This window comes from Ammospiza caudacuta, chromosome 6 (assembly GCF_027887145.1).
Source record: "Ammospiza caudacuta isolate bAmmCau1 chromosome 6, bAmmCau1.pri, whole genome shotgun sequence".
NCBI classification, from domain to species: Eukaryota; Metazoa; Chordata; class Aves; order Passeriformes; family Passerellidae; genus Ammospiza; species Ammospiza caudacuta.
Window position 1 is genome coordinate 35,981,978 of NC_080598.1, and position 17,691 is coordinate 35,999,668.

The window sequence follows — 17,691 nt, forward strand, 5'->3', positions numbered from 1 at the left end:
TTTCTTCCTACAGTAGAGTGTGTGACCCACCATTGTGTTGTTCCTCCTCTACAAGGAAGTTTTGCTTTCCTGCTCAGTACAATTACATCCATTCCTAAAGCTCAGAACAGGACTTATAACAGTGGTGGTAAGAGCAGAATGCTTGCAAGTCTATATATGCCAGTGAGAACATCATTCAGTTTTATGTTCACTTCTGTTTTCTGGCTTGGCATAATTCATTAGCACACTCTACAGAATACTCTATAAAGCTGAATTTGGTTTTAATGTTAATGTTCTAATTGCCACAACATTGTTTAAGAAAACCAAAGCAAGAAAAAACCCACAAACAAACAGCATTGACTTCCTCTTTAATATTAAAGTTGTTGTTTACATCTGATAAACAGAGAAAATAGCCAAATAAAGGGTTTTTTTTCAGTATACAAGCAGTAACAACAAAACAGTCCTAATTTTTTTTATGTTTTGCTTTCAGCATTTAAAATAGTGACACAGCATAGTTTTGGCAGTAGCAAAGCTTTTTTGATAGCATGCAATGAAATTGGTACAGTATATAGACTTTTGTGGTTAATTTCATCCTCATTCTATTCAGATTCTTTAAGTGGGCAATATATGAAGATGAGTTCAAAGCTCTGATTAAAGACAGCTGTACTGCTTTCCAACCTGTTATGTCACAGCATTAGGTAGAAGAATAAGTACACAAATATAAGCCTAAACTGATTTATCTGTGTCTCTCCACATAAATTTGTTTAATGTAAAAACAAATAAAGCAAAGCTTTGATGAAGGTTAGCAGAATTTTCAACATCTGTGCAGATAAATTTAATTTATTCAAACAGAAAAAGCAGCATTACTGTATCATGTAAAGCTGATTTAAATGATTTCATACAACAGAAAGCATATGCAGTAGCTAAAACAAATACCCTTTGCCTTTAAAACCCATTTCACTCAGACAACCATTACTTCTGAATTTTCTACTATGACAATGTTCAGTTATTCCTTCTTTTTTATTCTCTTGCTGAATTTTACCCATTCCACTAACCTAAACTATAGTTAAAAGTCCCAGGGGGTGCAACACCCTAAATGTAGCTGTTGTGCATAGCATCAGGCAGGTACATCCACAGACTGCTTCTGTGAACCTGTATGGGCAGATACCTTACAGCTGGTCAGGTAAAATAAGCTCAGCACAATACCTTAAATAGCTGAATGCAAATGAGTTACAGGTGCTTGAATCTTTTTTAAAAACAAATCTCTGTAACACATTCAAACCCAGGAAAACATCTCTATACAACAATAACTCATTGGAGCTATACTAGTTTATCTCTGCAGCAAGGGACAGAGTACTAGAAGATTAAAGACATTTTTCTTGAAAATTAAAGATTTGTCAAAATTATAAACTCTTGTCTAAAACTTACCTGAAAATATTAAGGTGAAAATTAAAAATTAAAAATAAAAATACTGTGTATGCATCTGAAAACTGCAGCTGAAAAACTCCTGATTAGGATTAATACCCTTTCCACTCAAGGCAAGACTCTAAAAAGTCTGCACACGATTTCTGAAAACATATGTATCACTTCAAATAAAAAAAAGGTGATGAATATGCACTGTAATATTTTAGAGACCCTTTATTTCTGGAAAAGATCATCAACTTGTGCTTTAGGGAGACTGTTATCAGACCTTTATTTCTACAGCTGAATCCATAGCTCTTCTTCTCAGAAAATTTGAACATGATGAGCATACAGGCAAATCTCTCACTGACATTTTAAAATATTTTGTCTTTTCCTGAGTAAGAGCTGGCACAGAGAAGAGTGCTGAAGTGTGTCAAGGCCAACAAGCCACTGTCATTAGGAAACGTCTGAGAGCACAAACCTGAGAGCCAGTCTTGCTCCTCTGAGTGGTGATGTGGATGGAAGAAGAGGAGACTGAACTCAAAAATTCACCAAGGGCCAGCACCCACCTCAATGAACTTCTGATCTTGGTGGTTCTAACAAGAGAAAAACAAGGTTCTTACATGAAAACAAGTACGCAGGAAGTTTCAGTCCATTTGTGTGCTTTATTTGTCTTGTGGAACTGATCCAGTATGAAGCACTGTTGTGTCCTTTTTTAAATTCCCCTTCTTGAACACCAGGATGGTAAACTCCTTCAGAAATAAGTCACATAGAAAGCTCCTGCACGTTGCTCTTTTGGACTTCAGTGTGCCGGAAATTTGCTACAGTACCTGTAGGGGTAAAGAGAGATTCCTTCCTTAGTCAGTTAAGAGAAAAATTCCTAGGTACAGATTCCCCGGGGGTGAGGAAGAGAAAAACACAAAACATGAGTTATTTTTGAGTCTTTAAAATACTTATAAAGCCTCCCCCACACCACCCCCATATTTCACAAGCTTATATACATAAAATAAAAGCTGTGTTCTTTGCTTTCACCCCCTCTCAAAATCTCCTATTTTTAACTGTTAACTTGGGATTCCATTGTTGATTTTAACAATCAGATAGTGACAAAACACATACACCAATTATTATCTCCAAATCTGGCTATTTACTGTAACAGCCATGATCCTCTCTTGCCACTTGGGCTTTGCCAGCTTTGCCTTATATTGTTTTAAGCCCCAAAACAACAGTTTTCACCAAAGCTCCACATCACTGTAGGTGTTTTAGTCACATCACTAGCACATAATGAATTCATAAAAAGCACTTAATTTCATAGGTGACTCTGTAACAGGGAAAAGAACTGAAAGCTCCACCTTTCAGCCTCTGCATTTTTGTCTTTGTTTAGAATGCTTGAAGAAGCCATCCGGAAGGAAGGAAGATTATGAGTATCTTGAAACTAGTTGTTTGACAGAGACAGAACTGCTGATAATGAGTGGGTTGTGTCTGTCTTTTTTGGCTGATCACAACAGAGGTCTGAAGCAAAACAGAAACTCTTGATATGTTTGTGTAAAGCAGCAGTAGCATAAGGGCAGGCAGCAGGAGTTCAGCTGAAGTTCAGGGCAGATGCTGCCATTAGTTTACACTGCAGGAAAGTAAAATTGCTTCCGGATTTACCTCTTCCTCCCAACATCAGTGCTGAGCCATGCTGTGCCGCAGAGTCACGATGTCAGTAGGGAAGCAGTCTTTTAGCAGGATACCACGCTCACGATGGCAGTCCAGCTCTTCAATAAATCCGTACCAGTAGATGACTAACCCAGGGCCAAATCTATCAAACAAAAAAAAAGAAAAATGAACTTATGTAACTGTGTTAGGGGAATTTCAATTTCCCACCTCTGTGATTCCAACGCAAATCTGGTAACTTCACTGCAAAATTGGAGGGAGTATTTTGAATGTGCCACTCATGTCAATAGTACCTGATTCCATGAATAAAAATGATATTTAGAGACTCACAGAATCCACATCTGTGTTTCAGTTTTTTATTTTGAATCTTCTGCACATGTCAGTAAAAGATACCTTTAATTTAGCATTAAATACTAAATAACACTCAGTAACTGTGATGTACAGAGAAACCTCTTTTGACATGCACCCTGCTCTTATAGATTTGTGTATGCAGACATTAAATATACAAGGTTTTACACATGTCCCAGTTCATTCAAATTATAATACCATGAAGATAGCAATGAATCCTTAAAATATAATCTCTACAATGAGCTATTATTCAGGTAATTATTAACATAAAGCACAATTCAGAAGAAACAGAAAGTTTGTGTTGTAATGGCTCTGAAATGTGCCTCAGGAATTCCTCAGATATTGCTAACTCTGACTGATCCCCACTAGGCAATCTCAGGAAGTAGCCCCATGGACTATTTTACCCATCAGGAAGTTCAGACCTTCAGGCTGGGTTCATAAAGAAGTAATCACTATCAATCACTGTGTACTGCGATATGTTTTGCACATCAGTTTCACGTTTTTCCTACTGAGAGCACTTAATTAAAGGGCAGCACTACTTCTGGTGTAGTGTTGCAGGAATTTTACAGTGGAATCATAAATTATGAATGTTGGGTTAGTAAAAGGATGTCTAAAAACAGAACTGCTTTCTGTAGTCTAACATTACAGCAGTCTGTACAACATTAGGCCAAAAAGCTTTTTCTTTCCTTGATTTATTATATGCTGTAGTGAACTTGCCAAAACCAACAGTGCAGGATGAGCTGTTAGGTACCGTCTGTACAAGAAAAAGTTCAATAGAATGTCATGTAATGGTTTACATGCAGAGTTGTACTCAGGATTCAACCAATATGGTAGCCAATTTTTGTTAACATTTAATTTTAATAAATATGTGCTGAGGGGAGGCACGGTAACCTAAATGTCCACTGAGCAGACAATACAAACACTCAAAGCCATGGCTAGTGCCAGACTGGCTTCGTGAGGGTGGTTTCTTTCCAACAATGCGGAGAAAACTCTATTTGATGTGCTCCTGTAATGGAACAGGCATCAAAGGAAGAAGAAACCCCTGTGGCTTCCTCCTGCAGTTTCAATTAGATGTGGTACTCTTTTGCCTGAAACTGCTGCAGAGCATTGTAACATTTTGGTCTATGGCTACTACTCTTCAACCTCCAAGTGGCCACAGTTCAGTGGCAGAGTAAATTACCCTCAGCATAGATGAGGCCACACTGATAAATATGCTTTTTGCAACTGAAAGGTGATACTTGAAAGTTGAAAGGTTAAAACTCTGACACATCTGGTTGTACTAGGTAACATATCTTAACATGCCTGGTAATAAATAGAGTACAGACTAAAAAGTGGCTGATATGAAGAACAATGTTGTCTATACCCAATTCCTAATTTCGTCTGGTTGGCCAACAATTTCATCTTCCATGGACTTCTCTCCATTGTCCATTGCTTAAGCTCCTGCGGGGCCAAAACATGCAGAACCTCAGTGCACCCGCAAGCCCAGAGACCCAAGCAGGAGAGAGGGGCCAAGGCAAGTGAGGCCAAGGACTGATGCTCAGAGCCTCTGGTGAGAGACAGCAGTTTGCTAATCCAGGAGGGGCCCCCACTTCTGTTACTTCACAGATGACATATCTGTTCCCACATCAAGCAAATACAGAAATGGGTAACTGGGTGGGAATGTTCTTACATACTAACCAAAATTACTTTAAAAGCAAAAATCCCCAGAAGATAGGGAGCAGACCTTACATTTCTAATGGACTCTTTTGTGCAAGGCAGAAGGTATGAAATGTATGCAAGTAGTTACTCATTACGAGCACATGTGCCAGGTAAAATCCTGATGCTAATGAGCAGCTGCTCACCCAAGTTCTGAAGGGTTAATTTTGCTGTGTGGCACTCTGAATCCCCCACCCACCATAAAATCCATGTGGCACTGTGCTTAAGTAATTTGTTAGTTATTTTTTGAAATTGTAATTTTAAATAAAATTACTATTTTGAGACATCTCAAAAAGCTAATTTATTGTCTTGTGAGGAAATCAACTCAGCTCAGGCACAATTTTTGAGGTGCTTAACAAATTATGTTCAGAAATACTAAATTTGATAATAAAATTGTATACGAGAACATCTGCAGACTATTAATGACAGGAGCAAGTACATCTTTGGCATGAAAACATCCATCAATCCTGCTTCTGTCTGTGGTGTTACAGCAAAACTGTTTGCCCTGTGCTGTCTAGGTTGCACTTTTTCAACTCTATTGTGTCATTCATTCTATAATAGCTCTATATCATAAAGCCCATGTGTATGATCACATAAAAACCCATGCCATACTTTTGTTTACTGCACTTAAGTGCAGTACTTAAGACCAAAATAAACTTGTTGGCCCATTAAGCATTTGCCACTCACTATCAGGAACTCCTGCTGCTAAGTGCTAATTCCTCTCTCATTAACGCCCAGAGCTGGCAAACCACAAACAATGCCACTGGTTAATTACTGCTGCCTTAATTTGAAAAGACACTTAACCTTTTTGTGCATGGGGGTGAGATAGCGAAATGTAACCTAAAAGTAAGAATCATACTTTTTCATTTGACTCCTTCCCAAGTGAAGATATGACACCCTGAGGAATGAAAGTCAGAACTGTGAATTACAAAGTAAAGCCACAAATTGATTTCTTGCATCAGTTGTAACACTGAGCAAGTTAAGTGACTGACTGTGGTTTACACAGGAGAATGAACTAAAATGACAGAATGCATACTTAGTATTGATATGGAAAGGGAAGACGTTCAGTAGCTCTGAGGAGCATAGAAAATCTTTGAATGTACCAATTGGTTCTAAAACTGAATAGATACAAGATGGGCCAGGTTATCTTATTTAATATGAAAGACACACAGGAGAAAGTTTAGGCTTAAATTGAAAATCAACCTTAGAATTTAACAAACTGTTGGACTCCTATGGATTTTCTTCTTGCTTAGAAAAATTGTATAAATCACTGAAAATATGCTTGTGTTTCTTTCCCCCATCTTTAGTTCTTAGGTGTGAAAAGCTTAGGTGTGAAGGAATGTGTCCAAAAGTTACACAAAACAGTAATTTTAGCTATTCCAGTGAAAGTACTGCTTTTAGATATTTACTTTTATTAGGAGTTTCTTTTTAAAGCTGAAAAGAAATCCAAGTAACTAAGGATTGGTTGATTCCATGTGGTAAAAACAGAATAAAGAGGAAATACAGATGCAAGCACATAATAAACATAGCAAGTGAAAATCATCCACAGAGGTTGCATCAGTTTACTTCAAAATCAATCAATAGATAGTCAGCTGTCATTACATAAATCCCAGTTTAGCCAATGTCCAGTTCTGACATTAGGAGTTGTGACTGACTACAGGGCTGCCAGCTCAGGGGCACTTGGGGTGTGAGTACCAGGAGAGCCAAAGGGGAGGCACACAGGCTTCTGACCCCAAGGCATGGCAAGAGGAGAGAAGCATTAAAAAACTCGTGGATTGCTTTAGGCCTAATTTAGGCTTGATATAGATGACTAAATTTAGTCTAAGTACTAAAGGCAGCACTTAGTGTCTTTCAAAAAATCAACGGAAGCATCTGAGATAGAAAAATACAGTTTGAATATAGTTAAATATAGTTGCAGTCTCAACAAGTTTTTTAGATAAAATTTGTATCTGACAATACTATTTGCTCTAAGTAAGTCAGGTTTGCACTAATTTCAGATTGTTCAGAGGAACTCTGTATTGGTTTAATCACATAAATTTTGAAAGAAAACCATAGCTAAAGAGGTACACTGATAATCCTGGGACACTGAGTTTTTTCTTGGAAAGGAGTTTCACACAGATATACTGTAAAGCCAGAAGGTAAAATTCAGATAACACAAAGCTAAATGGTTCTTTGTCTTAAGAAAAAAACCCATAGCAACAACAACAAACTAAGAGATAAGTTAGAATAAAAAAGAAAAGAGCACAACTAAGTAAAATATGAATCAGGGTTTAACTTGCCCTCCAGTTGAACCAGTTTTGTGCTAGAACAGAAAAAAGACTTTTATTTATTTATCAAAGTGGCCTATTAGGCTCACACATATTCTACTTCACTTCAAGAGAAACTACTTTCTAGTAGTGTCTTTTCTTCTGGAATGTCTGTGTGAGGTCCATACCAGCTTCTAAGGATTTGCCTAGACATGTGGCTGTTGTGAGGTGATTTTTTCACGATCACAAAGCCTTGCATGTGGTTTTATGAAAAATGCATTTTCAACACACTGCTTGATACTGAACAGAAATGTAAAAGAACTTGGAATTGTTTTTATATATAAATGTTCACTTCATTTATTATTAGTCTATTTGTTATAGATGTTCTACATGCATCTCAGCATAATGTAAATAATTTGAATTCCAGAAGACTCTCATAAGAAAATGCTGGCATATGAATTATTATTTCTAATATGCATGCATTTAAACAAATATGTTATGCAATGGATTCAGCCAAATTTTCATGTTATGAAAGTGTAACAGTCTACCTGGTTGGTAATTTTAATTATGAAGGTCACATCTGAATGTGTCTTTTAAGGAGTGCATTCTAGTCCCTCACTTTTCAATGCCAGCTAGAAAGCTGGCTTTGTCTCCTTGTTTTTCATTTTAAATACAGAGCAAACCAGAGCATTACCATTTGCACAGCACTACTTCTTTTCTGGGAATGGGGAATTACTAAAGTTTACAAAGAAATGATTACATTCTAAGTCAACTTAACATGCTTCTTCAGAATCACAGTTGTAAATAGGTTTTACTTGTAGTATTAATAAAACTTGAAGATAAAATAATTAACCTTCCCTATAATAATACATAACTTTACTGTTTAAGGATACTCAGGTTTCTTTTAGTGTACTTGCAGAAGTCTCATTTGTGTCAGCAGAAGAAATTTAAAAATTGGCAGAGTTAGGCTAGTAAGCAACAACTACAGACCACATTTTCAAATAAGGTCAGTTGGCATAAGTCAGCCAACTTCCTTATGTCTAGACCAGTTTACTGCTGCTGATGACACAGCATTGTATATCTTGGCTAACATTTAAGAGCCACTGCTCAGAAATGTACTTCGATTAGCAAGAAACTTCCCACTTACACAGCTGCTGCAGTCCTAATTCAGAATTGTTTATAACAAGGTATTTTTTTCTATTGTTCATTTATACAGAGTTTTAAAATCAAATACAAGTATTGCATTTTAAAAACTCTGACTGCCATTTGAAGATAATGGTGGGTGGTGGAGTTTTATCATTCCTGTCAGTTTTCCAATCCTCCACATAATTTTGTGATCCAGTGGCAAACACACAGCACTGTATTACTTTAAGTTCACCAAATCTGGTAGAAAGGAGTAAAAAATCCAGTACTTAGCAAATCAAGTAACTGAATGATAATTTTTCCTTACAAAATCTGATCCTTAACCTGTAATCCATAAGGCTGCAGTATTTGCTTGCAGATGTGGCCCAAGAAAGTTTAACAAGTTCTGATCACATACTTGTGAAGACAATAGGAAACTTGTCCATGGCATGAACAAGTACTACATGCCTCACACACAGATGATAGCAGCACAATAAGTCTCAAGGATCCAGGCATCCAGTTCTCCAGTTCATGCTGCTTAAGGTAAAATTAAGCAAGTAAAACCTAATCTGCTTTAAACTGTGGTGTTACCACAGTAGTGGGGGGAATTCTTATTTTTACTGAAGACAAGGAAAAAGTCAAAGTTTACTAATACTTTGTGAGACTCCCATTTAACACGGAGGTTTTAACATAAAAGTGGGAATTTCTTTGGGCTGAGAAAGGGAGGCATTTCCATGAATGCCACAAACTGATATTATATGCAGTTGATAGGGAAGTTAGAATTGTCAGGTGAAAAAAAGGTGGATGGAAACTAATATCAGGCCTATCTCTCTATAGTTACACCTCACTCAGATGTGATTAAATTTTAGAGAACTTTTTTACTTTAGTTATCTTTTTACCTCTGCAATGAGACTGTTAAAGCTTCAATAAAATAGCAGCATTTAATCAAGCTTATAATATGATTAAATTGCTTATGGCATTTTGAAAAATAAAAACAAATTGAGTGATATTTATGTGGACATAAGGGGGCATTTACAATATTTTAGAATTTTTCATAGCACAGTTTTAAATACACATTATTAGGCTGCACCAGAAACTGTGCAAGTCACTGTCATTAAAATATAAATACAATATAACTTTTAGCTGCATAATACATTTTTAATAAATAAACTGTCGAAACACATTCTCCACTTACACTTCTTCATTCAGATCTGAGTACTGTTCTCCAGGCAAATAAAGGATTTTTATAATCCTCAATGACAAGTTAGGCTTTTTTTAAAAAATACAGTTCTCATGGAAATTAACTTTTAAAAACTATGATTAAATAACATTAAGGCTACAGTGATTTACAAGGATCAAGGCTTTTTAAGTGAAGACTGATGCAGTGAGTGAGAAAGAAAACACGTACTGGCTTCAAGGCAGCTTGTCATTAAGAGAAGAGAGCCCTGAGTGAACTTTGAATTTCTCAGTTTCTGTTGTTTCATGTCCTAACACCTACTAAAATATACTCTTTTTTTTAGTTTGTTTTGTTTATTAGCAGTGATCCAGATGCTCAATTCTCAACCAGTTGTGTGTACTTAAGGAACAATATGGTTTTTTTCAGTCTCAGCATATTCAAAAATCAGGTAGATGCTTTCTTTGCACATCAGATTGTAAGGTTTTGTGCCCTAAAGACACTCTACAAGGTGATCCTATGCCTGCACTACAGGACTGAGGTGATGCACTTAAAATTAACATCATACTCACATTTGCATTTTAGAAGAGATTTTTAACTCTTATACTGCTGGATTGTTTCATGGAAATAATGGCCACAGTTTTCTCAGAGAATGGTTTGGGTTGGAAGGAACCTTAAAGGTCATCTAGTTCCAAGGCCCCTGCTGTGGGCAGGGGTGCCACCAACTGAGACCTGTCTGCTCAGGGCCCCATCCAACCTGGCCTTGAACACTCTCAGGGATGGGCCATCCAAACCTCTGCTGGCAATGCCTGACCACCCTTTAGTGCAGCCCACAATGTACTTGGCCTTCTGGGCTGTGAGTGCACACTGGTGGCTTTTTCTGGCACTAGAGGGGATCACTTGGGCATGCATCTTGGAAAACAATGCATTTTGGCTACCTGGGAAGATAGTTCCAGTATCTGGCTAAAAGATATAATAGATAGTGTTCCAGGTATGTTGTTTGATAACTTGGAGATAAATGCAATATTCTAGGAAATTCTACGTTAGTTAACTATTTCAATACAGAGCAAAGTATTCAGGAACCCTGGATGAGGGACATAACTAAGCAAAAGAAGCTCAGCCACAAACCCCTAAGATCTGAAAGGCAGAATACAAGAAAAACTTGTATCTTTTTCAGAAGCTTCAAAATTTCCATTCCGGTGGAGGAAGTCTAACATTTTATTCTGTATTAGGTGTGGCATCTATGTATTTGTCTTTCCTAACTCAGGGTTAGCACACTGTTTTACTGTCCACTGTTTTGTAAATCCATTAATGTTCAAAACAGCGACACCCTTCCAACCCTACAACATGCATTTTTGAGGACTAGTTTGAGGACTAGTTTACTAAAGCAGTGCTGCTTCTATTTTAAGTTGTGCCACTTCTATTTACCAGTTAATATATTGCAAGAATGGCAGTACTCTTTCAATAAGCAGGGAACAAAGATGGCTGCTTGCACTGCAGAACTATTCCACATATTGTTGCTGAAAGCATCACTTTCTGATTAAATCCAGGCAAGGAATGTTGCTTCTTGAGGTACTTGCTTGTTACTCAGTTTCCCTTAGAAAACATTATGCAATTAGTTTGCTCTCCAGAGACTGTCGATGCAAGGCTACTATTGTTGGATTCTGCACATTTGAAGCTGTGGGTCAGTGTTGAGAGGAGTTACTGAGGTTATTTCAAACATTTTGTTAAACTCACAGCAGCCTCCTCAAAGGAATGCTTGGCTGAAAACCACCTCTTATCCTGGGTGACAGAAAAGATGAGAAGAGCCTTTGAGTACTGTTAGATTGAAGTCCAGGCAGCCACAAGTGCCGGTCAACTCATGTTTTTAACATGATTAACAGTTGTTTACTTTTAAGGCTGAAAGTAACAGGCCATTCTAAGGCCAGTGCAAGATGATATCTGAATAATCTGTGAGTGCCTCATAGTTTGTAACAATCCTTTCTTTCTGTGCAGCTGTTTATCTGGTGTCAGTGTTCACCAGAAAGATAAGATAGGCCAAAAGTGCATTTAACCAATAAGGCAGAACTGCTCTTACAGCATCAGATTTTTGTTAAATAATTATTGTAAAACATAACCAAACTAATAAGAAAAGTTGCTCAGCAAATTTTGATAGCAGAAATATTGATAAATAAAGGCATTATATATCTGTGTGTTTAGTATTTGCTGAGCATAAATCGTGAGGCCAGCATTAACGCTATCTCAAGACATTTTGGAATGAATTATTAGACAATTCTGTATCTTCAAATCCTTATACACAAATATGCAATAAAACAAACAATGTAACAGATGAATTAAAAACTGGAGGACAGCTCATCTGCACTTCCAGCTTCCCAGATCAGAGAATTAGAAGACCAGATAGTAAATCATACTGAGTATCTCCACACAATGCTGCTTACCAGTTATCTACCAAACACCCTATTGCCATAATTGACAGGCAGAAGCATTTTATGTGTGATACTGTACTTAAATTTACTGTCTCTCAAAATGTAAGTCATCTACCTGCATTAAGCAGAAAACAGATGAAAAAGGATGTGTCTGCTGCCCATTACTGTGGCATCTGATGCCCACCCAAAAGGAAGGCAAACACCTCTGACCTTGAATATTCTCACTGCCTTTGGAATCCACTGACAAACTTTAACTGTGTCTGGCACACACTTATTTTTAATGCCTGAGGCTCCTCAGATTATCACTCAGTTGTTTCATATATTTATGTCTGTTCAATTCAAACTGGTCCTGCCCCACTTCATATTTAAAAATAATTTGGGATTTAGTTGTTATTCAGAAAGGAGTACATCCTGAGACACATAAATCTTATGTATCATCTGCAAAATATCCAGTCTCCCAGAAGAGATATTTTCACTTGGTGCAAGTTGGAGAGACTCTAGGAGACCACTAAGGCAATCTATAGTAAGTGTTACATTCATTATCAGGTAAGTGCATAACTGAGGATGAGAAATCTACTTTCCTTTTCTGCCTTCTCTCTTCTTAACTATTTATACATGTACACATAGAGCTCTACTGCATGCACCTTCTGAAAAATGCATGCTATTTAGATTTATTTGCAAATTATTTACCCCTTCTCAGTACATATACCAACACTAAACCTGACTGTGTTTCAGCTTTCTTTGCTTACTATGCACTGAACTTTTCTGGGCTCGCCATCAAGGTACAAAATTATGTTCACAAGGAAGACATACAAATATACATGGTGATGGAAGTGAGCCCAGAAGGAGGGAGAGGAATAATCAGAGGAAAATGCTATCACTTGTGAAGCTTTTAAAGCAATGGCAGATTAGTTGAGTTTGCCAGTGACATATTACAATCCATGCCTGATGAGAACTGAGGCAGAAGTCTGCAACACTATAAAATCACATAGTATTGACATTTTCCTTCACACAAATACATGTTGAAAACAGCGGAAGACAGCTGGACTACATATTCTTGTGTCTTCCCTTCCCTTCCCTTCCCTTCCCTTCCCTTCCCTTCCCTTCCCTTCCCTTCCCTTCCCTTCCCTTCCCTTCCCTTCCCTTCCCTTCCCTTCCCTTCCCTTCCCTTCCCTTCCCTTCCCTTCCCCTTTTTTGTCCCATTTCCTTTTTCCTATTTTTTTTCTTTCCTTTCCTGTCTTTGCCGTGCAATTGTTAGATTGCTAGATAAATGAACATTGTTGGTTCCAGACATCTAATAGCATCAAAGACAGCACTAGCAGTCTCATTTTAATCAAAACAGAAGTGTGGCCTATTGAGCTCATAGTCCTGTTCAATTTCTGTTCCCTTTAAGACAAAAGCAAAATAGAAAATAAAAGAAAAAAGAATAAAAATAATAAGAATTATTATTCTTATTATTATAATAAGAATAAAAAGAAATAAGAATAAAAACACCACTTTTCCCTTCAAAGATAAATTAAGCTTGAGTAAGCAGCTTGAAACATCATGAATAATGAGTTCTACCAACCTTTCTGAGACTTGGCTAACTTCCACCTGAGCACGGCCACTTTGTTGTTTTTTGGTTCTTACATTGCATAAAAGCTCAGAGTAAGTAAATTAAGTGATAAGATTAGTATCTGTTCTGACCAGCTGTCTCTTCCTGTCCCTTTTTAGCCAAAAATGGCAAGGTTTTTTTGTTTCTTAAAGTGCTTATTTTCCAGTCTTGTCCTTATATTTGTGATTGCAATATCAAAAAACACTATGCATTCTAAACATAAGGAAGGACAATAGTTTAAAATGGTTCTTGAATTCCACAGGAACCACTCAAGGAAGCTGTCTCACAGAAATCCACTTGTCAGGAACAGCCATAATGCAGCTTAAGGAGAGGTGCTGACATAAGGTTTCCATCTGCTGCGACCTCAGTACAGATTACTGAATATGTTGAAGACACCTTCAACTTGAACTGAGTAATGGAAGACCAATATAGAAAATAAAAAGATTCTTGTCAGTCCCCTCAGTTTATAGCACTCTTGCAAAAGAGGTGGGGGTCTTCCCGTCTGTTCAAGCTACACCATTACTAACTGGAAGGCACAAAAAAACCCCAACAAACCCCCAAAACACACCGAAAAGAGGAAAATAGAGTCAATAAGTAAGAGGGAAGAGAGAACATTTACGTAATTTCAACTACAACTTCTAGGATCTTTCAGTATCAACTACTGGCTTTTGCCACAGATTTCAAATTGTCTTTTTGTACCTTTGAGGTATCACATTTTTACAAATCAGCATTGCTACACTGGAGGAAACTTTGTAGTCAGTAGGTTTGTGCACAGCAGACTAGTATACCTCAGGTAGACATTATTACATATTACTACACACGAATACAAATATACCCAGCAAGTCTGGCACCGTCCTCCTGAAGAATGAGATGAATTCTCAATGGTATTTGGAGCTTTTCACTAAGTCTTTGTTAAGCAGAATTACCCAGTGACAAAGTTATTTCCATCAGGCTAAGTGATGCAAACTGATTAACACTGAAATAGTATGGTATATTCTGCCCTGGTTACAAAAACAAGCTGCCCAGCCACAAAACCCAGCTGCCCTGAAGTCCTTCCCTGCTCAGAAGTACATGACATCAAGATGTATAAATTGAAACAGGTTTATATAAATTTTTTCTCTCAAGCCTCCCCAGGATGAAAAGCACTAGGATGAACTGCTAAAGGAAAACTTGCACAGGTATTGCATTTTTGTTGAGGGCCAATAGAACTTCCAGTTTGAGGTCAGACTATCTCTGTTTCCACAGTTGCTAAATCCACATTAACATTTTTAAAAGCTATTTCTAAAGCCACACCAATAGATTAAGCATTATTTTTAGTTAAGTTCAAAGAGAAGAAGAAATACAGCTTTGCCTGTTCTACCTGATTTCACTATGGCAACAGCAGAAAAATGGTAAATTCAGGAGATTAAGAAAACTATAATTCCAGCTGAACCAGCAAAAATAAGAATTAAAAATTAATTTATAATTTTTTGATTACCTACAGGCACTTTTGAACCATTCTTTAATTAAAAAAATATAAAGTCAGACCACATAGAAAATTATAGAAATGGTACAGAACAGCTTCTCTTTGCTTAAGTAATGTTTCCACTTTAATGTACTTATTTGCTCTCATTTGCTTAACACCACCAATGTTTAGTACTGTGCAAATTTATGGAAATCTGACTTTAAGGAGCTTTATGGTACTGAGTGATTTTTTTAATTTTTGATATACTTAAACTGAAGTGTCTTGATGAGATTCTGGAATAAATGAAATAAAACTCAGTAGCATGTAATGATGTCTTGTGACATGCTGTGAGGTAATATAGGCAGTAACATGTCATCACTGTGGGTAAAATAATCTTAATGCTTTAATTTTCATTTACTTTGCACAGAAGCCTGTCCTAGGACTTTAAAAAAAATATGAATAAAACCGGATAGATCTTTTTCCTTATGGGCATTTAAGGACAATTGTGCAATTTCAGAATACATTACTTATATATTGCAAGGGTTGCAAGATTTATGTTAGAAGAACCCAAACTGCATTCCCCTTTTTAAAAAATGAAACAAACCCAAACCAGATAGTATATTTAGATTGCTACTGTGCAAATATATAATTAAAAAAAAAAAATCACAGCATCACACAATGGGTCAGGTTGGAAGTGATCACAGTGGGTCATCTGGTCCAACCTCCCTGCTCACGCATGGAGACAGGATTGTGCCTCACTCACATCCTGGACCCTGTGGCAGTTCTTGAATATCTCAAGTGTCCAGGCAGTTCTTGAATATCTCAAGTGAAAGAGACTTCATAACCTCTGTGGACAATCTGTTTCAGCGCTTGGTCACTCACACAGTAAAGAAGTTCTTCCTCATGTTCAGGTGGAACTTTCTGTGACTCAGTTTCTGCTCATTGTGTCTTGTCTTGTTGCTTGGTACCTGGAAGAAGAGCCTGGATCCATCCTCTGACACCCTCCCTTCAGATACTGCTAGACATTACTGTCTCTTCATCATTCTTGAGGCTGAACAGGCCCAGCTCTCTCAGCCTTTCCTTGCAAGAGGCATCCTCCAGTCCCCTTGTCATCTTTGTTGCCCTTCTGGACCTGCTCCAGGAGCTCCCTGTCTCTCTTGTCCCGAGGAGCCCAGCACTGGACACAGCACTCCAGGTGAGGCTCTCCAGGGCTGGGCAGAGGGGCAGGATCCCCTCCCTCAACCTGCTGGCCACGCTCTTCCTAATGCAGCCCAGGATCCCATGGTCCTTCTTCCCACAAGGGTCATGGCCAGCTGCCTGTCCCCAGGACGCCCAGGCCCTTCTCTACAGAGCTGCTTTCCAGCAGGTCAGCCCCCAGCCTGTACTGGTACATGGGGTTATTTTTCCCCAGGTTTAATAAAAAAATCAAATTAATATAAATTTAAAATATTCTAATAAAAAAGTAGATGTGGTGACAGCAACAGAAAAATTTTAAACTTTTGATATCACTGTCTGGAAGCCATGATCAATCTAAGAACATCTGTTGTCTCAAATACTAAAGATTCAGAAATGAACCAAATGTTTTTTAGTAATTGCTTCACTTATCCAATTTTTTTTTTACTGCAGGTAACTAATCTGATTTTTGTACATGATCTGCACCTTAACAGGAACATGCTCAAAATATTGCTACAGTTTGGTTCAAACCTACACATAGATATAAAGGTTGCATTAAAAAAAATATGTATTTCCCTTTGCTTTCCCAGAGGAAGAAGCAACCAATCCATGTAACAATTGATTAATAAAGGGACACAATGCAATAAAGCTAAAGAAAGGCAAAATAATCATATTATTTTGTGTAGGGAGAGAGATTTCCAGTACAAATCTAGAAATACTGTATTTTCTTGAAGACTTGCTTAGTCCTCATCTGGAAACCGTAGACAGGTCATTCAGGAAGGACAATAAGTAGTAGCCAGATATAGAGCAAGGCGACTGCTCTGCCCAGGAAAAAGAACAGCTGCTCACAGGAAAGACTAAATGAGTTTGGTCTTTCCAGCCTAGGGAGAATAAAGGCTGAGGACAAGGTATTGTCCACCACCAACACATCAGGGAGACTTATGCACTGGGTCTAGAAAAAACTTCCAGTGAGAGCAATAGGACCTTTAAATTATTTTAAAATTCCACTTGAAATGTTTAACAAATAAGTTACAAGATACGGTTTTTATCACAGCTGGGGATTAGACACAGTGACAAAACCTTACACTTTTCTGAATGTATTACATAAAACTAGTGACACAAAATGCTCTCTCAAGCAATCTGTAATGTTCTCACCACTGCTAACAAAATTAAACAGACTCAAATATGTTTTCTCTGCCTGACGAAAAAAGACAAATGTCTGTATAGTAGGACATATATTTCTAAAACAAGATATCAGAAAGTCATCCAGAATGCAGGAAAAGAAAGAGTTTGAAAAGATTAAAGGAAATCTTTTGAAATTAACAAGATGGATTTGAACCATGCTTATTTGTCCACAGACATAGCTTAAGAATTTACTTTTCATAAATAATAATGGCTTGTCTGATTTTTATTCATGATAAGATATTCAAATT

General features: G+C 37.4%; 1 protein-coding gene across 1 annotated transcript in view; it reads right to left on the reverse strand.

The window, feature by feature from the left end:
• Positions 1–346: 346 nt before the first annotated feature.
• CDIN1 (CDAN1 interacting nuclease 1) overlaps positions 347–17,691 on the reverse strand; it is a 124,212-nt gene continuing 106,867 nt past the window's right edge. The window contains exons 11-12 of the mRNA XM_058806820.1: positions 3,031–3,181; positions 347–2,210 (exon numbers count right to left, since the gene is read on the reverse strand). Coding sequence (XP_058662803.1) covers positions 3,046–3,181 — 136 coding nt within the window. The 3' untranslated portion in view covers positions 347–2,210; positions 3,031–3,045. The remainder of the gene's footprint in view (positions 2,211–3,030; positions 3,182–17,691) is intronic.